The 21415-nt window shown below is 36.7% G+C and overlaps 1 protein-coding gene across 1 annotated transcript in view; it reads left to right on the forward strand.

Moving 5' to 3' along the window:
- Window positions 1-17597, forward strand: part of LOC109097640 (coxsackievirus and adenovirus receptor homolog) — a 39500-nt gene extending 21903 nt beyond the window's left edge. The window contains exons 2-7 of the mRNA XM_042765146.1: window positions 2238-2407; window positions 9415-9619; window positions 13166-13321; window positions 13572-13694; window positions 13884-14022; window positions 15727-17597. Coding sequence (XP_042621080.1) covers window positions 2238-2407; window positions 9415-9619; window positions 13166-13321; window positions 13572-13694; window positions 13884-14022; window positions 15727-16000 — 1067 coding nt within the window. The 3' untranslated portion in view covers window positions 16001-17597. The remainder of the gene's footprint in view (window positions 1-2237; window positions 2408-9414; window positions 9620-13165; window positions 13322-13571; window positions 13695-13883; window positions 14023-15726) is intronic.
- Window positions 17598-21415: the final 3818 nt, after the last annotated feature.

Consider the following 21415-nt stretch of genomic DNA (forward strand, 5'->3'; position numbering starts at 1 on the left):
TTGTACACGCGGCAGGTCCACACTCGGTGTAGTTGTGTGTATGAACCTTCGGCCCGAGTTCGTTTTATCACAGACGGGGCGCTGCTAGAATGAAGCAAATCTTCCGCCTGAGAAAACTTTTTAACGGTTAAATCCTGAGGAGCTTTCGTCGGGTAGTCGCCAGTGGCGACCTCAGCAAAAACGTCACTCGCAAATTAATATTTATGGTCGCAAATGCGACTTTTAAATAATCAATTTAAAGAACAATATATGGTTTATTGATAGGCTGCTATCATGTGCCCTTCAAAATGGTACCGAATCATGTGATAATGAAAAATGAATTGTGGCATTTGTAATTAATTTAGTTAAATATGAGGATATTGATGTTAGCAAACCTTCAACTTGCATTTTAAACATTTTGGTTTCACTCACTCTTTTACCCAGTTGAGTTATTCTAGTAGCTGCACACTGCAAATTTAAAAGAAACATTTGTGAAATGCCACTGCAGATGCTCTAAGGTACTATAAAAAGACCATTACCTGGTCATTGTTGGTGTCTTGTTTAGTATGTGTGATTTTCGTTTCACGAGTGTGTCTGTACATCTGTTGGCTCTGTTGAACACTTTGAACACATGCAATGAAAATCACATTTTTGTGTACAGCCATGCTAAGTTTATATTCAGTTCAGGTTTCTTGTTCTGTATTCATGCTTGGCCAGTATTGATTAGTGATGTCCATCAGATATGCAAACTGTTATTTACTATTTAATTTGCATGATTATAGTTGAGAGATAAAGGGTGGGGCAGTAAATGGTGGCTTTGATTTGTAGCAAATCCAGTTTATACTGGTTTGTTATTTTTGGTAAGAAAGACATATGTTCTTTAGTCACATCATAGTAAAAATAATAATAAAAAAAATTAGCATTAGATTAGCATGGTAGTGGAGCACAGCACTACAGGTTTTAGAACCAGATTTATGGATCTAGATGGAGAGAATAGGCCTAGGTGATTGAATGAAGTCATGTCCTCAGTGTAGCCCTGATCTCTGCTAGAGAGCTGGCTATATTAATTAAAATGAAATGAAATGCAGCCTTCAGCCAGGGTCACCAAAGGATCCATTCGTTTAAAGAATTACTTTGATCATGGGTAAATGAGCATATATTACTGTTAATGGGGGGATTTTGAATGGCCCATGCCAGCAATATTAATTTGTTGACTGCAGTGCCGCTTTTCACTTGAATCAGTATTCCTTGTGCAATACACATTCGTAATATTTTTCAACCCCACAAATTAAAGCAGCGGTGATACCCAAGGTGAATTTACACAATGTCTTAAGTGTGACATTTAAATGATTCTCTTTTATATAATGCGGTGCAATACACCCTGCAGCACCTTTCATTCAACTTTTTGTGTTGTGTGAAATGTAATTTAAAAGCTGATCTACAACCAGTCCCTTGATTGTGATGAAAGAGCAGAACCTCATGGGACTGAACTCTGATTAGTAGCCAGAAGCATCCTCTACAATATTCTGATCTCTACGGCAATGGCACTCCACCTGTTTCTAATTGTTTTCAAAAAACTGGACTTTCTTGTTCTGAAGTTTCAGCTGTGCATCACTCTGAATGTCTATGGGTGCAGTCAACTGAAACTGAAATTTCTCTAATTTTTAAAAAGGTTTTTATTTAATGAAAAATTAGCCTTATTAAACAAACTATTGTTTATAAGCTGCTTTTTTCCTTCTTGGGCCTGAAATGGTGGAATTTTGGTCAATATGGATAATTAAACAATATTTTGCTAAATGTGCTTTTGTGCTGAAACCATGGGCATTGCTAGGCCATTTTTAGGGGGGCTATAGAAAAAAAAAAGCTATCGAAAAACACTGTAATGTCTATACTTATTCTTGAGCTCTGCTATACAAAGCCCCACTTGCTGTGTGCTCTGTTAGTCGTCATTTACTAAATTAAGTGCATTCCAAGAATAGATGATCTTGGATGTATTTATCTTCAGCTCTAATGAGGCTATGCACCATGCATATCTTCTCAGACCACAGAATCCTTGAATTGTTTCAAGGATGCCGCATTTCTCAGGCTTTGAGTTATAACCCCTGTATTGATATCAGATCCAAACTGTGTAGTGATGTGAAAACAACATCCGTCCACACATTTACAAAAGAAACTGATTGCGCAAATTATTCATTTTGGAAATAATATGTGACATGTTCATTACTGTTTGAAAGCATTATCTTTTCTGCTCCTTTCAGGCTCAGCCTGTGGACTACAGATCACCTCCACTGGCCCCACATCCATTGAGAAAGCCAGTGGAGAGACTGTGAAGCTGGACTGTCAGTTTACTCTCTCTGCTGAGGATTCTGGGCCTCTGGACATTGAGTGGAGCCTGCAGCCCTCTGACAACCAGAAAGAAGAGAAAGTGGTGAGTAGACAATGTGATTGTGTATCAAGTTATGAGATAAGGTTAGTGTCTATGTGAAAGAGACTGTCTATTTATGTGCTTGGTGAAAACATATTTTATGTCTGCATTATTCAAAAGCCTATGGGAGGTTTAGTTTGACTTTGTCCCTTGTGCTTTGTTGCCTCTCTTTCTGTCACAAGTTCTTGTTATCAGCAAAAACAAACTCTCAGAACTAGTTTGACTGCCTCTGTTGTGCAAAGCAGAACAGTGATATTTCTACTGCACAGTCGTCAACATCCACACTCATACACAGTGCTCTAGACTAAAGGCTACACTACATATATAAGGCTAAATACACTACACAATTTTTGCCACAATTTTCAGTCTGGAGAAGTTGACGTTAGTTGCCAAAAGTATATACACATAGTGTATGATGGTCACACTCTTTTTATTTTTTTTTTTTTTAGCTTCAGACTTTGATTCCATCCAGTCGGAGGAGATCAAATGTTTAATATTTTGAGCTGATTTTAAAACACATGTTGTTTTCATTTGGTATGTGTCTCCTAGCAACAAGGCGCACATTTCTGCGTGAGTTTGTTGTGATCGAAATTACTTTTAAAGTCTGGTAGTGTGTGATCCTCTGTCGTTTAGCTTATGATGGCCAATTTTTCATCTGTAACTATTTACAAAGTCGGTAAGTGTATGATGGCCAGTGTTTTAAAATAGTTTCAGATTTTAAAAGTTGTATAGTGTATTCTAGTCTTAAGTTTCACACAACATCACATTCTCTCCAATCAGAACCTATTTGATTTTTAATTTGATGTTCATGCACAAGCAGCTCATGATCAGGTGTTTTCAGTTTCACAGATGTTTGCTGGAAATCTTTGCATCTTTGAGTTTGAGTCACTTGAAACATGCATTTGGGAATGCAATATTCACAAACTCATATTCACAAACTGATTCACAACACTAATAATAATTGTTGTTGTTGTTTTTTAGTCATATTAATATATAATCATAAAATTTTTGGCCGCTAAATGGGTCACAATTTTAATCAGAAAACCACACTTTGAATCCCAAACGATTAAACAACAATACTTGTCAGCATCCCAATTAAGATCCATTTAGAAGTCAAGTATTGGTGGCATTGGTGGTGTTATCGTCCATGAAGGTTGACCTTTGATTATACATTGTACCTGCTTTGATCTGCAGCGAGCAGGTGCTGGTTTGTGAGCACCACATCTGTCAGAGGGAAACAGCACACTGCATTGGGTGTTTTATGAACGTGTCCTCTTGTTTTAGTACCCTGTAAAGTTGTTCCTTGGATGGATATGTGTGTGGGTCTATATAAATGATCATATTATCATTATGGTTTTACTCACATTGATTTGAGATTTATTGGATTTGGGAGCTGTTAACTGATGTCATGTATTGATGTTTTGTGTGTTTTAAGTGCTTACACTTCTCTATGAATTGTGGTCTGCAAAGACACTGCTTTTCCCCCTGCATCCACACAAATGCAATCTCTGTAATATAAACCATAATTAAACCATCTATCTTTGCCTTTCAAATGGCTGATTTTTGCCCTAACACTGGACTTGCAGGTAGAGTAAGCGGCCAGATATGTGTGTGCTTGTCTGCTGCAGCCCCTACATGCAGAGATTACCTCCATACTCTTTCTCTCCAGAGATTATGCATTTAGCTGGGGACAGAATTGGGTCGGAAGCCCTCAGCGGTCGATCTCAATGGTATCCTTGCACCTTTCTTACCATCTCGCTCTCTCTCACACATGCTCTCTCTCTCTACTCCATCTTTTTTTCTTCTCAAAGCTCCTTCCGTTTCTTCTGTCGTTCTACACCTAATTTTTCATTCTATTTTTATCGTTCTCCCTTTCTCCTCAGTTGCTTAGTTTGCTGGGTCGTACTCATGGGCATAGACCTCTTCCCCCTCTGTTCTGCCAGGCTTTGCCCCAGGACTTGAAATTTGTCTTTGACCCATTTAATCATTTTTAATGGTTTATAAGAAGTTGAAGGTTGGACATGGACTACTTCAATGTTGTTGTTGTTTGTATTTTGGGAGAAATTGTTATTGTGCCCCAGTTCTTTGCAATGTTTTACTCTTGCTTTGGCAACTGTTATTACTAACAACAATAAAAATATATACATCATCAATAATATTATTATTATTATTATTGTATATCTACTAGGGCTGGGCATTGACACAAATTTCATGATTCTATTCTATTTTGATTTACAATAGGGCTACAAGACATATCGTTTCAGCATCGATACCGTGATGTGTGCATCTGCGATAGTCACATCGCAGGATGTGTGATGTTTAGTATACTGATCGTTATATTTATACTGATCATTTTCTTTGCTTACACACACAGACACTGCGTCTATACCGGATGCGACAGATGTACAGCGTTCTTTTTTTTTTTTTTTTATAAATTTAGTAGCAGAGCTACTGCAAGCGATTTTCAGTGCTGGAAATTCATTTATCCTTTGTTGAACTTGAAACTTCCGCGTCATCGTGGAAAGCACAGGTCACAGTTGCTTAGCAACGGCAGTCACCACGAAAGCGCATGCTCCCAATCATTTCGGAAAGGAGAGAGTGACACAGCTGATGTTTTCCACGCGTTTTTAGGCGTGACGTGAACAGCCCCAAAGTCCGTCTACACTGGATGCAACAAAGTGACCTTTTCAAATAATTTGAACTTTGTGTCAGTTCGTCTTAACTAGAATGTGGCATCAGTTTACTGTCGGGGATTTGTTGTGCCGTGCCGCATCCAGTGTAGACAGCATCACTGATTATAAAGGGTTCTATAGTATTTTGTCGCGCCATTCTGCTCGTGTCCAGTGTAGACATGGTAAGAGCCACGCAGATCCACGTGAACTCTGAATTCCATTCAGTTCCACATCTATTTGTCTGTTTGTGCCTGAAATGACACATACGTGCAAAATTATAACTGACGTGACATACAGCCAAGTACTCAGAATTCATGCTCTGCATTTAACCCTGACAAAGTGTGCACACACAGCAGTGAACACACACACACCGTGAACACACACCCGGAGCAGTGGGCAGCCATTTATGCTGCGGCACCCGGTAGGGCTGTGCAATAAATCGAATTCGATTGTCATGTGCACCTCGTCAGTAAAGACGGTCCCGTGATTAGTACTAAATCAGCATCACCTGCTTTCAGATTGAGCGGCTTTCACTACACAGAGCCGTAGTTCACTGACAATTTAGGCGATATCGCGTTCGAAATTGAATGCGATTCATCTGCGATTATGAGGGTGATTTTGCCTAATTGTCACGCTTGGGGTGTTCGGCCAATCACAACGCACTGGATAGCTGGCCAATCAGCGTATACATATTAATAGAAAACTGTTATATTAAGTTGTAATAATACGTTATATTAAGTTGTAATAATATTTAACATTATTTCTGTTTTTACAGGATTTTTACTCTTTCCTTCTCTGATTGGCCTTGAAAAGCTACTAAATGTGTCAATAAATGATAGAGGAGTTATAAACAAAGACCAACTGACTTATCAGTGTTTGGTCTATTTTGCACACATCCCTTCTTTTTCATCTCACACTTTTGATCAACAGTTCAGTTTTTAAAAAAAATTTAAGCGCAAGAACTGAAACAATGAATCAACCTTGAATGCAGAACCCAGTTTCCAATGATTGTATTCATTGTGAAGGTCTTTGGGACACAGTGAAGCATGAATGATTCTCTTGTTTGTGGGACGCTGTTGACGAGTTGACAAATTCCATGCATTGGCCATTAGTTTTAGCATTATATTGAAGAATGGATGGGAATTGGGGGTGGCACTCACTGTACATGCACTGTGGCTCCATAATCTCTTAAGCGGCACCTGCAATTGCACAGTAGCCCTGCTGTGATTGAGTCTGAGAGTGACAATGGGAAACACAAAACAAAAGGATTATTTAGAAAATAGAAGTCAAAATGCAGTAATTTTATCATTTGCATTTTTACATATAGAAAAGTAGATGAGTTTTTTGCAGTATCCCAGTTGCTGTTTTTTTGCATTGATTGGAAAATTCAGTCAGAGAGAAGGTGTCTTGTTAATTTGAACAGTTTAAATCAACATGAAATGCCATTTGATACAAAATTTGAGTAATGTGAAAAATTTTATGTAATGACATACACTGCCATTCAAAAGTTTGAGGTCTGTAAAAACCACTAATTAGCCACTAATGTTACGAACATATCTGCTGACCATAAAATACAATGCAATAAGTTATTTTACAGTGAAGCTGAATTTTCAGCATCATTTCTTTAGTCTTTAGTTTCAAATTATTCTTCAGAAATCATTCTAAAATGCTGATTTAAGAGATATCTTATTAAAGATGTTGAAAACAGTTCTGCTGCTTAATGTTTTTGTGGAAACTGTGATAGGTTTTATTTTTCGGAATTCCTTGAATGGAAATTTCAAAAGAACAGCATTTTGTTTGAAATGGAAAAAATTTGTAAGATAAATAACTTTTGATCAATTAAATACAAAAGCATTAAGTTCTTTAAAATTCTATTCTATTAAATTCTATTATTTTATCCATCTGGAATTGTGAAAAAATATATAAGTTTGCTAAAGTTATGCCTAAATAACCTGTTAACTAACTAGTGTCTATGCGTTAATATTTAAAATTGTTACATGCAAAAATCAATAAAATAAATTTGCAAATACAGGAATATTAGCAAAAAATGTGGGTCAGTACCAGGAATGTGCATTTAAGGAAGTTTCTACTACTTTATAGTAGTATATGATTACATGTGTAAAAGCTGTGGTAGTTGGCATGTACTGGTTCCCAGTAGCAGATACTGTGGGTCAGGGCAGCATCTGTGGTTGTGCAGTGAGGGTAGACACTGATGTAAACAGGCAGGCCTACAGAAATTGCCTGGGCTGTAAAGCAGACTGATTTCACAGGTGACTCAGTGCTGCTTTGCATTTCAAACAAGCCTGATGTGGCCCTGGAGGAAGTGCACATACCTACAGGCATACACGCATACACTCAAGTGTAAACAAGACGCACAAGTAAACATATGCACACTTTGATTTTAACAAGTCACACTGTGTCCTTGAAGACTTGACTTCTAGATGGCGGTGAAACTTCACACTGACCCTAGAGTGAAGACTAACTATTGTTAAAGTCATGATGAAATCAAAATAGCAACATATTCTTTCTTCTGTGTTGTCATACATCTGCCTCTCTGTCGTCATGGAAATGATGTGGTGGGGATGGGTTCTGTTAAATGGATCCCATATTTTCCATCCATGGGTGACAAGACTTGTCTTTATCTGTGTTTGTACTAAGCATGTATGTTTTTTTTAGCCATAAACAGACCTGTACTGTCCCTTATGATGTAGCATTGTGAGAGAGAAGCATGTATATTCCTTCTGGTGACAGAAGGTGTTAAATTAGCCTAACGAGAATACTTTGTTCAGGTTGTAAATTGAAAGGGCAAATAATTCACTCGTGCTGAAGGACATTTTTAAGATAAGAGGGAGCACTGTGTTTGTCTTTGTCAACTAACTTTCAAAAGCAGAAAAATGAGGTTTTGGTCTGAATGTGTTCATTAGTTTAACCTTTCACTGATGCATAAACACTGCACTTTTTCCCACCCACAGCTGTTAAACCGAAATGTTGAGTAACATTTCATTAATACATGAGTTAGACTAGGGGTGGGCGATATGACCAAAATCTTATATCACGTTATGAGAAATTTCACGATAACGGTATATTAAAAAAATAAAAATAAAACTCAAGCTCACCGAAGATAAATAAACAGTCAGTGATGAAATAAGAACAAGAAACTAATTACAAGCAATGGGACAAAAAACTACAATAAATAAGAAATACATTGAAATAATTTATTAATCTATAAACATATAATTATATACATATATATCTATCTATAAATCATCTATCTATCTATCTATCTATCTATCTATCTGTCTAACTCACTAACTGATTTATCTAATAACACAATCCAATCTTTGTGAAACGCATTGTGATATATATATATATATATATATAGATATATATATATTATATATAATATATATATAAATATATACACATATATATAGATATATATATATATAATATAATATACATATATATATATATATATATATATATATATATATTATATATATATATATATATATATATATATATTATTATATATATATATATATATATACATACACACACACACACACGCATAGTTAATAGCATTATCATTATTTATTTATTTTCTTATTCTAGTTACAAAAGTGATTTAGTCAAGAGCAATGAGAGATTTTCTCTTACTGTTGTTTTTTTTATTAACATGAATGGCAGACAGGACAAATATTGGACAGCTTCCTCTTTAAGACCGAAGTCCGGATCCAATATACTGTTACATATGCGCTTTCTCTCGCAACTGTTTACAATCCCTTAAGACCTAAATGACTGTTTATGAGGATACTTGCAAAGCCAGGCATTTGGACGCATATAAGTGTTTATGCAATTGTTCAAAGCCAATAAAGCGGCAAAAAATGCTCAAAAGCTCTATTAGCAGCTGATGAGCGGCTTACGCACTCCTCTCACACAGAAACAGAGACAGCGTGTGCATATAGCTCTGTTGTTTGTGTTTCAACGGCCTAAAATCAGTTGTTTTAAACTGCAGTGCTTAAAAACACGTGCAAACGTTACGTTTTCATGACCACGCGCACTGCAACGTGACGTGAGCGCGCGCATGCTGTTATCCACGCGTCTGCCTGCATCCCCGTGTAATGCATGTAAGACTGCCGTCATTCAAATGATGAAAAAGTATTGCTGTAAACAATGTATTTTGCGGCACCATGAAAAAAACGTTAGAGCATAATATGAAACGATAGACTTTTAATTTTGTCCATCCGATATATATCGTCATATCGCCATGCCCTAAGTAAGACTTACTAAAACATGATTCTCTTTTGCTTTGTCATCTCTTGTTCTTTCCCACAGGTGATTGTGTACTCGGGTGACAGGGCCTTTGAACACTATTATGAACCTCTTAAAGGAAGAGTTCACTTCAACTCCCCTGACCCTAAAAACGGTGATGCCTCCATGAACATCATGGGTCTGAAAGCCACAGACACAGGCACCTATCAGTGCAAGGTGAAGAAGGTTCCTGGTATCAGCAGCAGGAAGTTCCTCCTTACCGTCATGGGTGAGTAAAAAATATTAGCTTGTAAATGCCACTTTTGGCTAAATAAGTTATCTCGACAACCAATCTCTTACCCTGTTTTATACAAAAATGCTTGCCTTATTTGGCGTTGTTTTGAGAAATACTCTCCATTCTTTTTTTTTTTTTTCTTTTCTTCTGGAAGGTGAGCTATATAACTTAAGGGAAAGTCCTGAGTGACGATGTATTGATCTGCACCATAACGCACAATAAAATTTGATTTCACAGGCTCTCTGACATGCCTTTCAAGGTATGCATTGATCGCTGTCAACAGCAAGTGTGATATCAGTGCTGCATCGTGTGTGAAATATCACCTGTTCCTTGTTGTGATGACTAGTGCCAACACAGAAAACACCCTAGGCAAACAAGGCCATCAGAAGCAACTCCCCAAACATTATGACGACAGTGATACGTCCTGAAACTCAATAACCAAACAACAGAGATGTCTATTTGCATTGCAGATGCATGATTAAAAATAGAAACGAATCAGGAAATAGAAGAAGAAAGGAACAGGGAAAAGGTTTTTAATAGAGGTGGATTCCCAGCATTAAATGGACAGTCCACCAAGTGATCTGTGTGGTGTGCTTATATTTTTCAGTGTAGCCAGAAAGATTATTTATTTATTATGAATAGGATTGTCAAAAATATTGGTCCGTTAAAACAATAAAGTTACATAAAAACAATAAATTACATTTTAAAAATATATAAAAATAGAAAGGTTATTTTAAATTGGAATAATTTTTTTAACAATATTATTATTTTTACTGTATTTTTGATCAAATAAACACAGCCTTGGTGAGCATAAGACCTGAAACGTTTGAACATTTATTTTTTTATATTATTATATTATATTATTTACCTTATTTAATGGAGTGTTCAGTTACATTTAGTTTTTACTATGGTATCCAGATTCGAAAGATGAAGTAAAAAAGTGAAAGTGAAGTGGCTGACTGACATTAGTATCAATTCATGAACCAGTGATTGTTTAGGCAAAAGACTTTATTGGACTTAAAGTCCATTAATTTATTAAAGTGAAGGACTGTTTGTCAAGAGCTGACCCGGTGATTGGAGGTGGACCACAGTAAGACAGATGGAAGGACACAGATTGGTTGTGCTCTCAGCAGTTGATGAATACAGCTGTTCTCTGTTCGCCTGTTCCCTTCATAGTCCCCCCTTATCCTATCGCTGATGACCACGGGGACTCTGTACCTGCATTCAGAGCAGATGCTGTCTGGCTGTGTGCGTGTGTTCCTTACTAAACACGTCTCCATCAGAGATAGCAGTCCAAGGGCATTCACTTAAAGGGGCTGTATATGTGGTACATTACCACCTCAGAGAGACACGGCTCTGCTCTAGGGATGCAGAAACAGAGAAACACACAACATTTTTAGTAGGTGCAAGCTCTTTTTTTTTCAAATTTCTTCAACTGCTCTAACATTTTATTATTTATATACTGTTTTAATATTTGTTAATATTTTGAATTAGCTTTTATTTTTATATTTTCAGTTTTTATTTTATTATATTATATATTTTTTATGAATTGTCTTAGTTGCACTAACATAATATATATACATATGTCTATATATATAATTTTTTTCAGCACGTGAGGGCTTTGTTTCTGTTCATTTGCTTAGTTGCACTAACAGAGGCGTGTTTCTGTTGGCTTTTTGTTTTGTTGGTAGTTGAGCAGAGATGTTATCAAACGCTTAAATTTTGTCAAATTTAAATTAAACATGTCTCAACATAAATTGTTTCCCAGATTGAATGAGGAGAGAAGCTCTTTACAACATTGTTTTGTTGATGTTGTCAATATTTACAAAAATGACACGCTTCAAGTTTGTTAACTTAGGGTGAACTATCTAGCATTCAAGGTGGACAAAGTAAGTTCATCTTTTCTCAGACAGCAGAAAATAAAAGTGCTTGACCTTTTTCTTTTCATGCCTTTATGCCTGTGGAGTTGCATCGGGCAGTTTGACTTTTTCATTCTTGTTTTTCCTTTCGCCTTTATGACCAGTCAAGTGTGATCTCCTCAGAATACTGACATGCTTGCCTTGGTCACACTGCTAAGCTGTAAAACGATTTCAACTTGTATAAAGTAATGTCAAATAATAACAAACTGTCTTTCTCAAAGCAACAGATATGGATTTTTAGTATAGATGTGTGAGTTGGTTTAAGCACGTGCATTAGTCAATCTACACCTTGATTTCTCCCGCACACCTCTCCATCACCACACATTTCATTTCTCTGTCAGAGGAAGCTGCTGTGCTCTGACCCCTCATCCTATTAAATTGCTGTTCAGTCCTGCCTGCTGTTAATCCTCTGGTCTCTAAGCCTCTGTCCCAGCAGCCCCAGAGATCTGTTTTTACAGCTTCAATTATCAAACGATGATGTCGATAGAGACTCAAATGCCAACATCCCGCCCAAGGTTAGGAGGAATCACAGAGAGTGACTTTTGACATTCCTGTGTCTGTCTTGCCCCCGTCTCTTTATTTGTGTGGACTCTGTCTCCCTTTAGTTCTATATCTTTGCCATCCTTATGTGGGGCTCTGTATCTGTCTCCTCCTCCTGGTTTTAATTTGGAGTTTTGTTTGCCTTTGAATTCTCATGTCATCTCCTGCCAAGCGAGGAAGGGGTCTGTTTGTGCAGGCTTTGGTTTCGACACAGAGTTCCCTATGTTCTCCACCCTTCCCCTATCCAATCATTCACTATCTTTCCTTATCTCCCTCCCGCCTTATATACATAGATTTCACCCACTTTCCCTGCTGTTTTTAATGCATATATCTTTAGAAAACACATGCCGTCTGTTTTACAAATACCCAGCCACTTTCCCATCTACTACTTCTGCTTTTGTTCGCTCTTTTATCTCAAAGAATGTTGACACCCACTGTGCTCTGATTTTAATTAAGTTTATTGACACCACCTGTAATAGCAGCAGCTGTATTCATTACTGTGATCATGGCTTCCTATACTGATTAGTTATGATGCTGCGAGAATGAATATGGGTGGAGTGTGAAAGAAGGGCCTCTGGGACTCATCCTTTATTTCCGTGATGCACTATATGTGAGACGGGAGATGATATTTGAGCTTTTACCTGGTCAGAGAGTGGATTGATGATATTTTCCTACTTGAGATATTTGCCTTAACTTGCTGTCTCATGCACAAAACATTGCTATACTAATAGCTCATTCATACTGCGTAGTTCTATATGCATAAGACAGTCTGTACTTTGTACATATGTTTATAAATCTTTAGCATGATATTTTGTAACTATAAATTATTGTTCAATATCTTTTATGCATTTTTTATGTACTTGTGCTTCTTAATAATAATAATAATAATAATAAAATAATCTTTAAATATTATTTATGGACAATTAATTCATTTTACCATGTGACTGGAGCTATTTATAGTGCTGCCTGAGAAGTCATCAAATTGTCATGAGGAATAGCTCCAATGAAACTGCTGGTCCTTTTAGTAGTTTTATTTTTCTTATGTTCTAACCGTCTCTTATTTTTGTTTTCTTTCCCACAGTGCGCCCTTCTAAACCCAAATGTTATGCAGAGGGTCAGACTCATGCGGGGAAAGATATGGTGTTGAGGTGTAGCTCTGCGGAGGGCACACAACCACTGCAGTACATTTGGGAAAGAACCACAGGCAATAAACTACTGCCGCCCCTGGCAGTGCTGGGTAAGTTCCTTTGACCCATGTACCTTGAAATAATATAATAATAATAAAAAAAAAAATATATATATATATATATATATATATATATATATATATATATATATATATATATATATATATATATATATATATATATATATATATATATATATATAATAAAATTTTTTTTTTTTTTTTTTTACAATTTTGATAAACTGTCATAACTGTCAGATGCCTCAGTTAAAATGAAGAATCTGTCTGCTGCTGTGCACAGATCCAGTCGGGGGCACCATGAGTCTGAGGAACGCAACTGAGGCAGCTTCAGGAACATACAAATGCATTGCTAAAAACCGTATTGGAACAGAAGAGTGTTTGGTGGAGGTCAATATCACACAACGTGAGTCTTGCCCTATTCCTCTTTAAACATTAAAATAGCAAATTCTGAGTTTCTGCCTGCATCCAGGGTGGTGCATCTTTGTCTTTCCCTCATTATCTGATTACTGTGATGTGGTGAAAGGGCTTATGGGTAATGTCTTAGACTCTTAGAAACTTGTTCATCTCAAAGTCTCTCTCTGACCCTTTGCAGCCCCTAACAATGCCGGCATCATCGCAGCTGTAGTAATCTGCATTCTGCTGTTTCTCATTCTCCTCGCACTCCTCCTCTTCTGCTTCTGCCGTGCCCGCAACAAGAAGAAGTACGAGAAGGAGATTGCCTATGAGATCAGGTACAACACTCACACTTGACCGTAATCCTATGTAGTTACTTTTAGGTATGTCTATGTGAACCTTTTCCAACAAGACCCTAATTAATTGTATAAATGAGGAGTTCTTTAGAAAATACCTGTTAGTGTAATTCACCCAGACACACACTGAATTATAAGAACACTTGCTTCTCCCAACTGACATACTGTTAGACAACGGTCTTCAGCCTAATAACGAAAGGAGCAAGAATGAAGGAGAAAGGAAGCTCTTGACCCAGATCCCATTTAGTACATGTCACTGTCCCCATGTCTGTGTGATTCACTCAGTTTCTCCATCCAATCACATGCCTCCTCTATGCTCACTGATGACCAAACAAAGCTGATGGCCAGCAAAACTGACTAGTGATGCCGTAACTTTTCCCCTCTTACCTCTTTTCTCTTCAAATGAAAGGCTGGTGTAATCAGTTCTGTGTGTTTGTTTGTTCAGTCGATTCCTGCTCTGTCAGTGCCCCCCCTTCTGTCCCTCTCTCGCTTCCCCGACCTATTGAAATAGCATTCCTCTCTGAGAAGGGGCAGGGTGTGGGTCAAGCCCTGTATTAGGCCCCCCTCGGACCCCAGAGCTGGACACTCTGTCTGGGAGCCATGTGCTGCCTCACATAGGCCATGACAAAAGAGGATTATCCAAATAAGCCAGCTTCTCTCAGAGGAGACCCCGCTGTCTCGCGCTCGTTTGCTGTGTTCTGTGCTATAATGGATTATTGCTGCTGAATGCTTGTTAATTTGGAGGATGGGTAAAGAGCAGGCCCGATGGGCTACACTGGAAAATCCACAGTCTTATTCAGCCAATCTGAGACCTGAGTGGCAAAGCACCAAAACAAACCAAACAAATCTCGACTCAGCTGCAATTCTAGCCTCATTGTGCCCATTCCTGCCTGTCAAAGTTTTGTGGTGGTGCAGAGGGAGATGATTTCTTAATTTGAATTGATCTGTCATTACACAGTTTGAAGTTTGACTCGACTTCCTCATGAACTGTGCTTTCAAACTCAACAAAAAATGGTTCTATTGAGACCATTTAATTAGATTTAGCTTGTTCTTTTGGTTTGGAAATTGCCTAGTTATGTTGCTATATTTACTTACTTGGCACAGTCTTTTTTTTTTAAATAAACATTTAAGTGTTTCTGTTTTTTTTTTGAAGAAATTAACACTTTTATTCAGCAAGGACGCATTTCATTGATTAAATTTTTGATATTCAAAAAATAATGTTCTTCTTAACTCTTTAGAAAAAAATAAAAATCAATGGAAAAAAAAACATTTTAAAATAATGAAATGGAGAACTGTTATTTTAAATTGCAAATCAAATAAATGCAACCTTGGTGAATATAAGAGACTTTTCAAAAATATTTAAAAAAAAAATCTCAACCCCAAACTTTTGAACAGTAGTGTATTAACAAAACTGCATAAATCAAAGTCATTTGGTGCATCAAAGAAGCTATGTGATCTAACCAACATGCAGAAACAACCAAAAAGGAAAACAGTAAATAATATAATAGAATATATTATATAACCTCTGTAGATATGATGTAATTTGAACTTTTTATGACAAGGTACAGTTAAGTTGCAAAATGTCAAAAATCTTTCAACCTTGTTTTTTTTTTTTAATGCAGAAGTAAATCTTATGGACTCCCTCACATGTTTTGATTGAACACTCTTTTTTTCTCTCCCCCACAGAGAGGATGTCCCTCCTCCAAAGAGTCGTGTTTCTACCGCACGCAGTTTCACCAGCGTGGGCAGCCAGCGCTCCTCCCTGGGCTCCATGTCTCCCTCTAACCTGCACGAGTACACCAAGTCCCAGTATGACAAGATACCCTCTGAAGAGTACGAGAAGCCCCCTAGTCATGCCCCTATTCCCCCACCCAGCAGAATGGCCGGCCCCAACCTAAGCCGCATGGGGGCCATTGCTGTCATGGTCCCAGCCCAGAACAGGGATGGTTCCATTGTGTAAAGCTGAACTGGGATCATTCGCCACACATTTTGACTGTCATTATTCTATTCATTGTTCTAGTAGAATTTGAGAAGGAGCAAATAAAGGTCTCTGTAGAGATCGCAGTGAGTCAAACTCAGCTTGTACCATCTATGATAATACAATTTGACTTACAGAACTTCAACAAATGTTAACAAAACCTTTGGTAATGGTATGCGGAAAGGTGACTGATTCTCCTGCTCCTGTTTTGTAAATAATAATGCAATGCATGATGGTTTTTATTTTCTCTCTCTTTTTTTCATTTTTAAAATAGAAGGCCCTATAGAATATAAGACACTTGAATTGTTTTTTTTATTAAGTGTTCTCCAGAGATGAAGTGAAACCCATTGAACTAAATGAAATGCATGTAGTACAACCCATAGCTCTTGGTTTTAGATGAGAACTCCCAAGCCATTTGTTTTTCTTTTTGCTTTTTTTATCAGTTTGAAACATTTTTAGGCAACTTTAAACCATTTATCTATGACAATTATTATCTCTTTATGCTACAAAACCTGGTAAAAATTTACTCAGAGATCTGTGGAAAATATGTGGGTCGGTTTTGGTTTCTGGATGATATTGTTTTTTAAAAAAGATAACAGCGTTTGTTTGGATTGAAAATGTACATGTGATGTGTATATGTGAACATGAGATTGTTTTATCTGAAAATGAGCTAATACTGGAACTCATAAACTGCTTTGAATTTCTTATTTTTTTGGACCATTTGGCAGTTGTAAACCCCCATCACACTGTGCCTTTTTTAACTTTGGGTGTAATGAACTGGTGTCACTGGTGGGTCCATGTCAGCAGTAAATAACACATGAATGATTACAAAACAATCATAATTCAAACTACATTTTGATTAAGGACATGCTGTGTGTCTGATGTACACAGATAGCAGCCTTTTCACGATCTGCTTGTCTTTTGACCAGGGTTCCTGTTGAATGTGTAAATATATTTACTGTAATGTTGGGTGCGATTGATTTCATTTGTCTTTATGGCTGTTGGCACTCAGGCTGCGAATTTAATGAAGGACAAGAGGATGATCAGGCTAATCATCCACAATCTGGCTAAGGTATTATTGACATTTATTATACATATGTTGTCATTACCCAAAAGCACATGCACTTGTGATTTCCCTGGCTTTTATTTATTAAGCTTGTAAGATGCAGTTACAGGATCGGTTCATCTTGTTTAAACATGGAGACTAATGCCAGTGTAAACATGGAAATCTGATCTTTGATCAGCAAACCTTTACTGCTGTGTGAATCGACTTTCTTGAACCAAATCATCTGTTTTCTGTTTGGATGGGGCCCAGTTGGTATTTCATTACAGTAGAGGTTAGGCCGGTTCTCTGTACAGTGCCATTTAAAGAGATAGATACTGTCCTTACTAATAAGAGACAACCAATGATTATTAACTGTAGATGTTTTCTTTAAAAAAACTCTGTACTAATATTACATTAACTTTTTTTGCTTCCTATTTGTTTGGTTTGCACATCATGTATAAACCTCATTTTATTTTTGTGTGCTTTTTGTGATGTATTTTTGAATAAAAATGAAACTGTCATTCTACACACTTTCATTGAGATATTCAGTCATTCCCTCCTCTTCATCCTGCTCTCCGCAGTCTCTGCTTTTCAGAGTGATTAATTTTAATCTCCCGTTGGTTTCCACCTCTAACTCCAGGTGAGGCCATTCTCTCACCGACTAATGACCACAATTAATCAATGACTCTCAAAAGCACCGGTGGCTTTGCTGACCAAAAGCAACAGAACCTGAAGCGATGGTGGTTTGTGTGTGAGTGAAAAACTCGGTGCATGTGGACTTGTGGATTGGTGCCCTTGAGAGTGCTTAATAAAACATGCTCCCAGAAGCAGTCAGCCGATTCACTGCAAACAACTAATTTGTACTGCAAGCTCAACCATTGTCCTGGTTTAAGTCAAGTAAATGAAAGTGTAGAAATGGGTGACAAATTGCTTTGCTTAGCTTTGAATAGACAAGGGTCAAATAATGGGCATTTAAATGACTTGTATGTGGGTTTAAACAAATCAGCTAGTAATACATTTGTTATGGTTGCAAAAAGTTCTTTGCATTGTATAACTGAGTGTAACTCTTAGTTTACCCAAAAATGAATGCTAATCTGAAGTCTAAAATCAAATAAGGCACACACTGAAAAACGTGGTGTAGAAACAATCTTCACTTAGAAATTGCTAATACTTTACAAAGTGTAGTAATTATAAAGAAATGTGAAGTAAATAGTATTTTCTTGTAAAACATACTCTGATATTTGTTTACAATAAAAAATATTTTACAGTGCATGAGGTTTGATGTTGAGACACATGATGTTGGCATTGTTGATATGTTATATATTTTAATAAACAGGAGCAAAATTAACCAAAGTTGCTCGCACTGAAAAAATAAAGCACAATCAGACTACTAGACTAGAGGTCTATCAAAACCATGGTCGTATTCACAAAACATCTTCAGGCAAGTAGCTCATAACTCGCTGATTTAGGAGAAAATCTTATAAAAATAATGGGCGTCAATCATAAATTTAGGACTCCTACATTTTTGCTCTAAGAGTATTTCACAAAGCGTTTTAGCTCTAAAACTAGCTCCTAAATCTGTGAAACGTTAGGAGTAGGGAAGAGGTCTCCTAAGTCACTAAGATCAAACCACAAACTATGCTAAAATGGCTGTTGCCGGCAATCTGCCTCTGAATGTAAACATTTAAGAAACATCTGATAAAAATGACTTTTTAAAAAGGTATCACCTTTGGTTTTGGAGGTATCGCCTTTGGTTTTGGAGGTTATCCCAACTCTAAATTTTCCTTTGATTATATCCTTGTTTTCATTAACCAGTTGGTTAAGAAGTAACAGCTGTTCTTGCGTCCAGTTTTTTTTTTTTATGTTTGCATGTATTACTATCAGCCATTTTACTTTCAACATCCATTTTTATTTTTAAACCTTTATATATGGCAACATCGTGCATTACAATATTTTATGAATAAATCTCTGACAGAGACTAACAACCAATTACATAGTTAACACTTAACAATCATGACAACATCATCCACTTTTTCTTATTGCTTGTGAAAAAAGTGAAAAGGTTTTTTTCTTGGTGTGCGGGCAACTTCGGTTACTTGACCTATACAACTACTTTTATTCTATGCACTTGAGAATTGACTGGCCTTTCCTTTTTTGAACACACATACATTTCTTTTTGAAATGAGTAGATGCACAATTGAGATTTGAGAACTATGGTGAAGATGTAGATTTTAAGCAAATGCTGCTTAAATATAAGCCTTTTTTCTATCATATATTTATCATATTGCTTTGGAAAATTTGTTGTTCAAGTGTATGGACCACTTGTTTTTCTTCTTCATTTTTAAGCTTAAGGCAACCAGTCCACTTTTTAGGAAAATATTCAAACAAAATGTTTTGGAAGAAAGTAATATGCATCTGTAATATTTAAAAATGATGACAGAATTTTCTACCGCAGACTGTTGCAGTTTTGTTTAAATATTTATTTTGAAGGTCTCTTTATACATTTTATCCAGTGCAGTATTGCCGAGTCTTTTTCTCAGGACAATACTGCTATTATGTATTATGTATGAGACTGAATAACCACAGCCGTTGCTCACAGATGCTATCCTAACATTATGGCACTGTGAACCCTTTGTGAATGTAATTTAATGTTTTAATGTTTTTGTTTGGTTTTTACTCTCACACAATGAAGGACTTCAAGCCACCTTTAATTAATATGTTTAATTTCTCAGGCGGCGGTCAATAACATAACTTGAATGGTGGTCAATAACATAATTAGTTTCAATGATGCCGATATCTATTTTCTAACTAAAAGATCATGTCTTGCAAACCTAATTATTGATAGATGAGAATTTGTAACCAATCACAAACCCCAGCAAGTCATAACTTTAGTACAGAGCAAGTGATTAACTGCTGGATGTCAGTATATTTTTCATTAAGGCAATTGGATGGATTAATTGCACTGTGAATATGTAGTAATTTCAGAAATGCCATGCTCAAGCTATCAAAAGTACATTACAAAGTAATGTAATTGTGTTAATGTAAGGAAAATTCATTTCCTCCAAGCTGCGTTTAACTCCCAGACTCAGTGATGTGTGCTGTTAGGTATTTTTTTTAATGCCCACCTCTGCTTTTGTGTGTGGGATTTGACTCTGCACACAACATTAAACATCACTCTTATAGACCTCCTGTCCTTGAGCAAAAACTGCAGACAGTGAGACGAGGACATGGAAACATCCCATCTCAAATACACTTTATTTTTCCTGCTGAAGGTATTAATTGTTTGCACATCATGAGAGGAGCAGGCTGGAGGGAGGGAGTTGATTGCTGATTGGTTGGATGCTGCATGTTTCCATGGTTACATTATCTGGTTGTACACAGAGAGTAGAAGCATGGGAGAGGGAAGAATTTATCTTGCAATGCTCTGAGCCCTAACTACAGAAGCCTCTCAAAGCAGTGGTGGTCTTGCTCTCAAGATTTGCTTCACCCATATCATTGTTTTCCATAGACTTCCAGGAGAAGCAGAATTCTTACTAAAGAATGAGAAATATCAATTCCACAGGTCAGAATTTTACATCTGGTCCTGTGGGGAAAATTTCAGATAGTGAAGTATATAATATATTGTTGATTTTAAATGACTTGGCCTGGGTTCTGTATAACTACCACTAAGAGGCCGCACAGCACAGTCTGGAATGCATTTGGGAACCAGATAACAGATACATGCCCTCCAGGGGGTTCTGTTTGCTTATTCTCCACCGTCACACAAAGGAATGTGGAGCCTGTTGGGCAACCTGTACATATGGTTTTAATCAGATGTGAACACCACATTCACAGCATGTACTGTGCAGTCAACACAAGTAATTTTGTAGAACTGTTAACTAATAATAATAACAGACTGAGATTTCAATAATGTTCTGAGCCATTTCTAGAGACCTTTAGTCTGAACTTTAGGCTGCACCAGAGGGCTAGAAGACTATTTAAATACATACACACAGGCTCTCAATGGTAAACGTGTAATATTTCCACTTGCTTACATTCCTGAACATTATTAAATGTAGATAGTTAAGAAATAAAATGAGCTATTGTAACCAGCTGGAAAAACCTGTTATACAAAATGTACTACTATTAAATTTTATAAGAATACGTTTTTATATTGTTAGTAATAATATTTCAAAATGAACACTTGCTTTGGTTTCATCAGAAAAATCATGTTTGTATATCAAATACAGGTTTTTGAGGAACATTTATTTGTACATCTCTTAGTCATCATTGTTTTGACCACTTTTTTCTTTTTTAAAAAAAATCTAACTACACTGGATTCTCTGTATTTAAACGCAAAACACGTTCTGTGT

Source organism: Cyprinus carpio, chromosome A10 (genome assembly GCF_018340385.1).
Source record: "Cyprinus carpio isolate SPL01 chromosome A10, ASM1834038v1, whole genome shotgun sequence".
In the NCBI taxonomy this organism is placed as follows: Eukaryota; Metazoa; Chordata; class Actinopteri; order Cypriniformes; family Cyprinidae; genus Cyprinus; species Cyprinus carpio.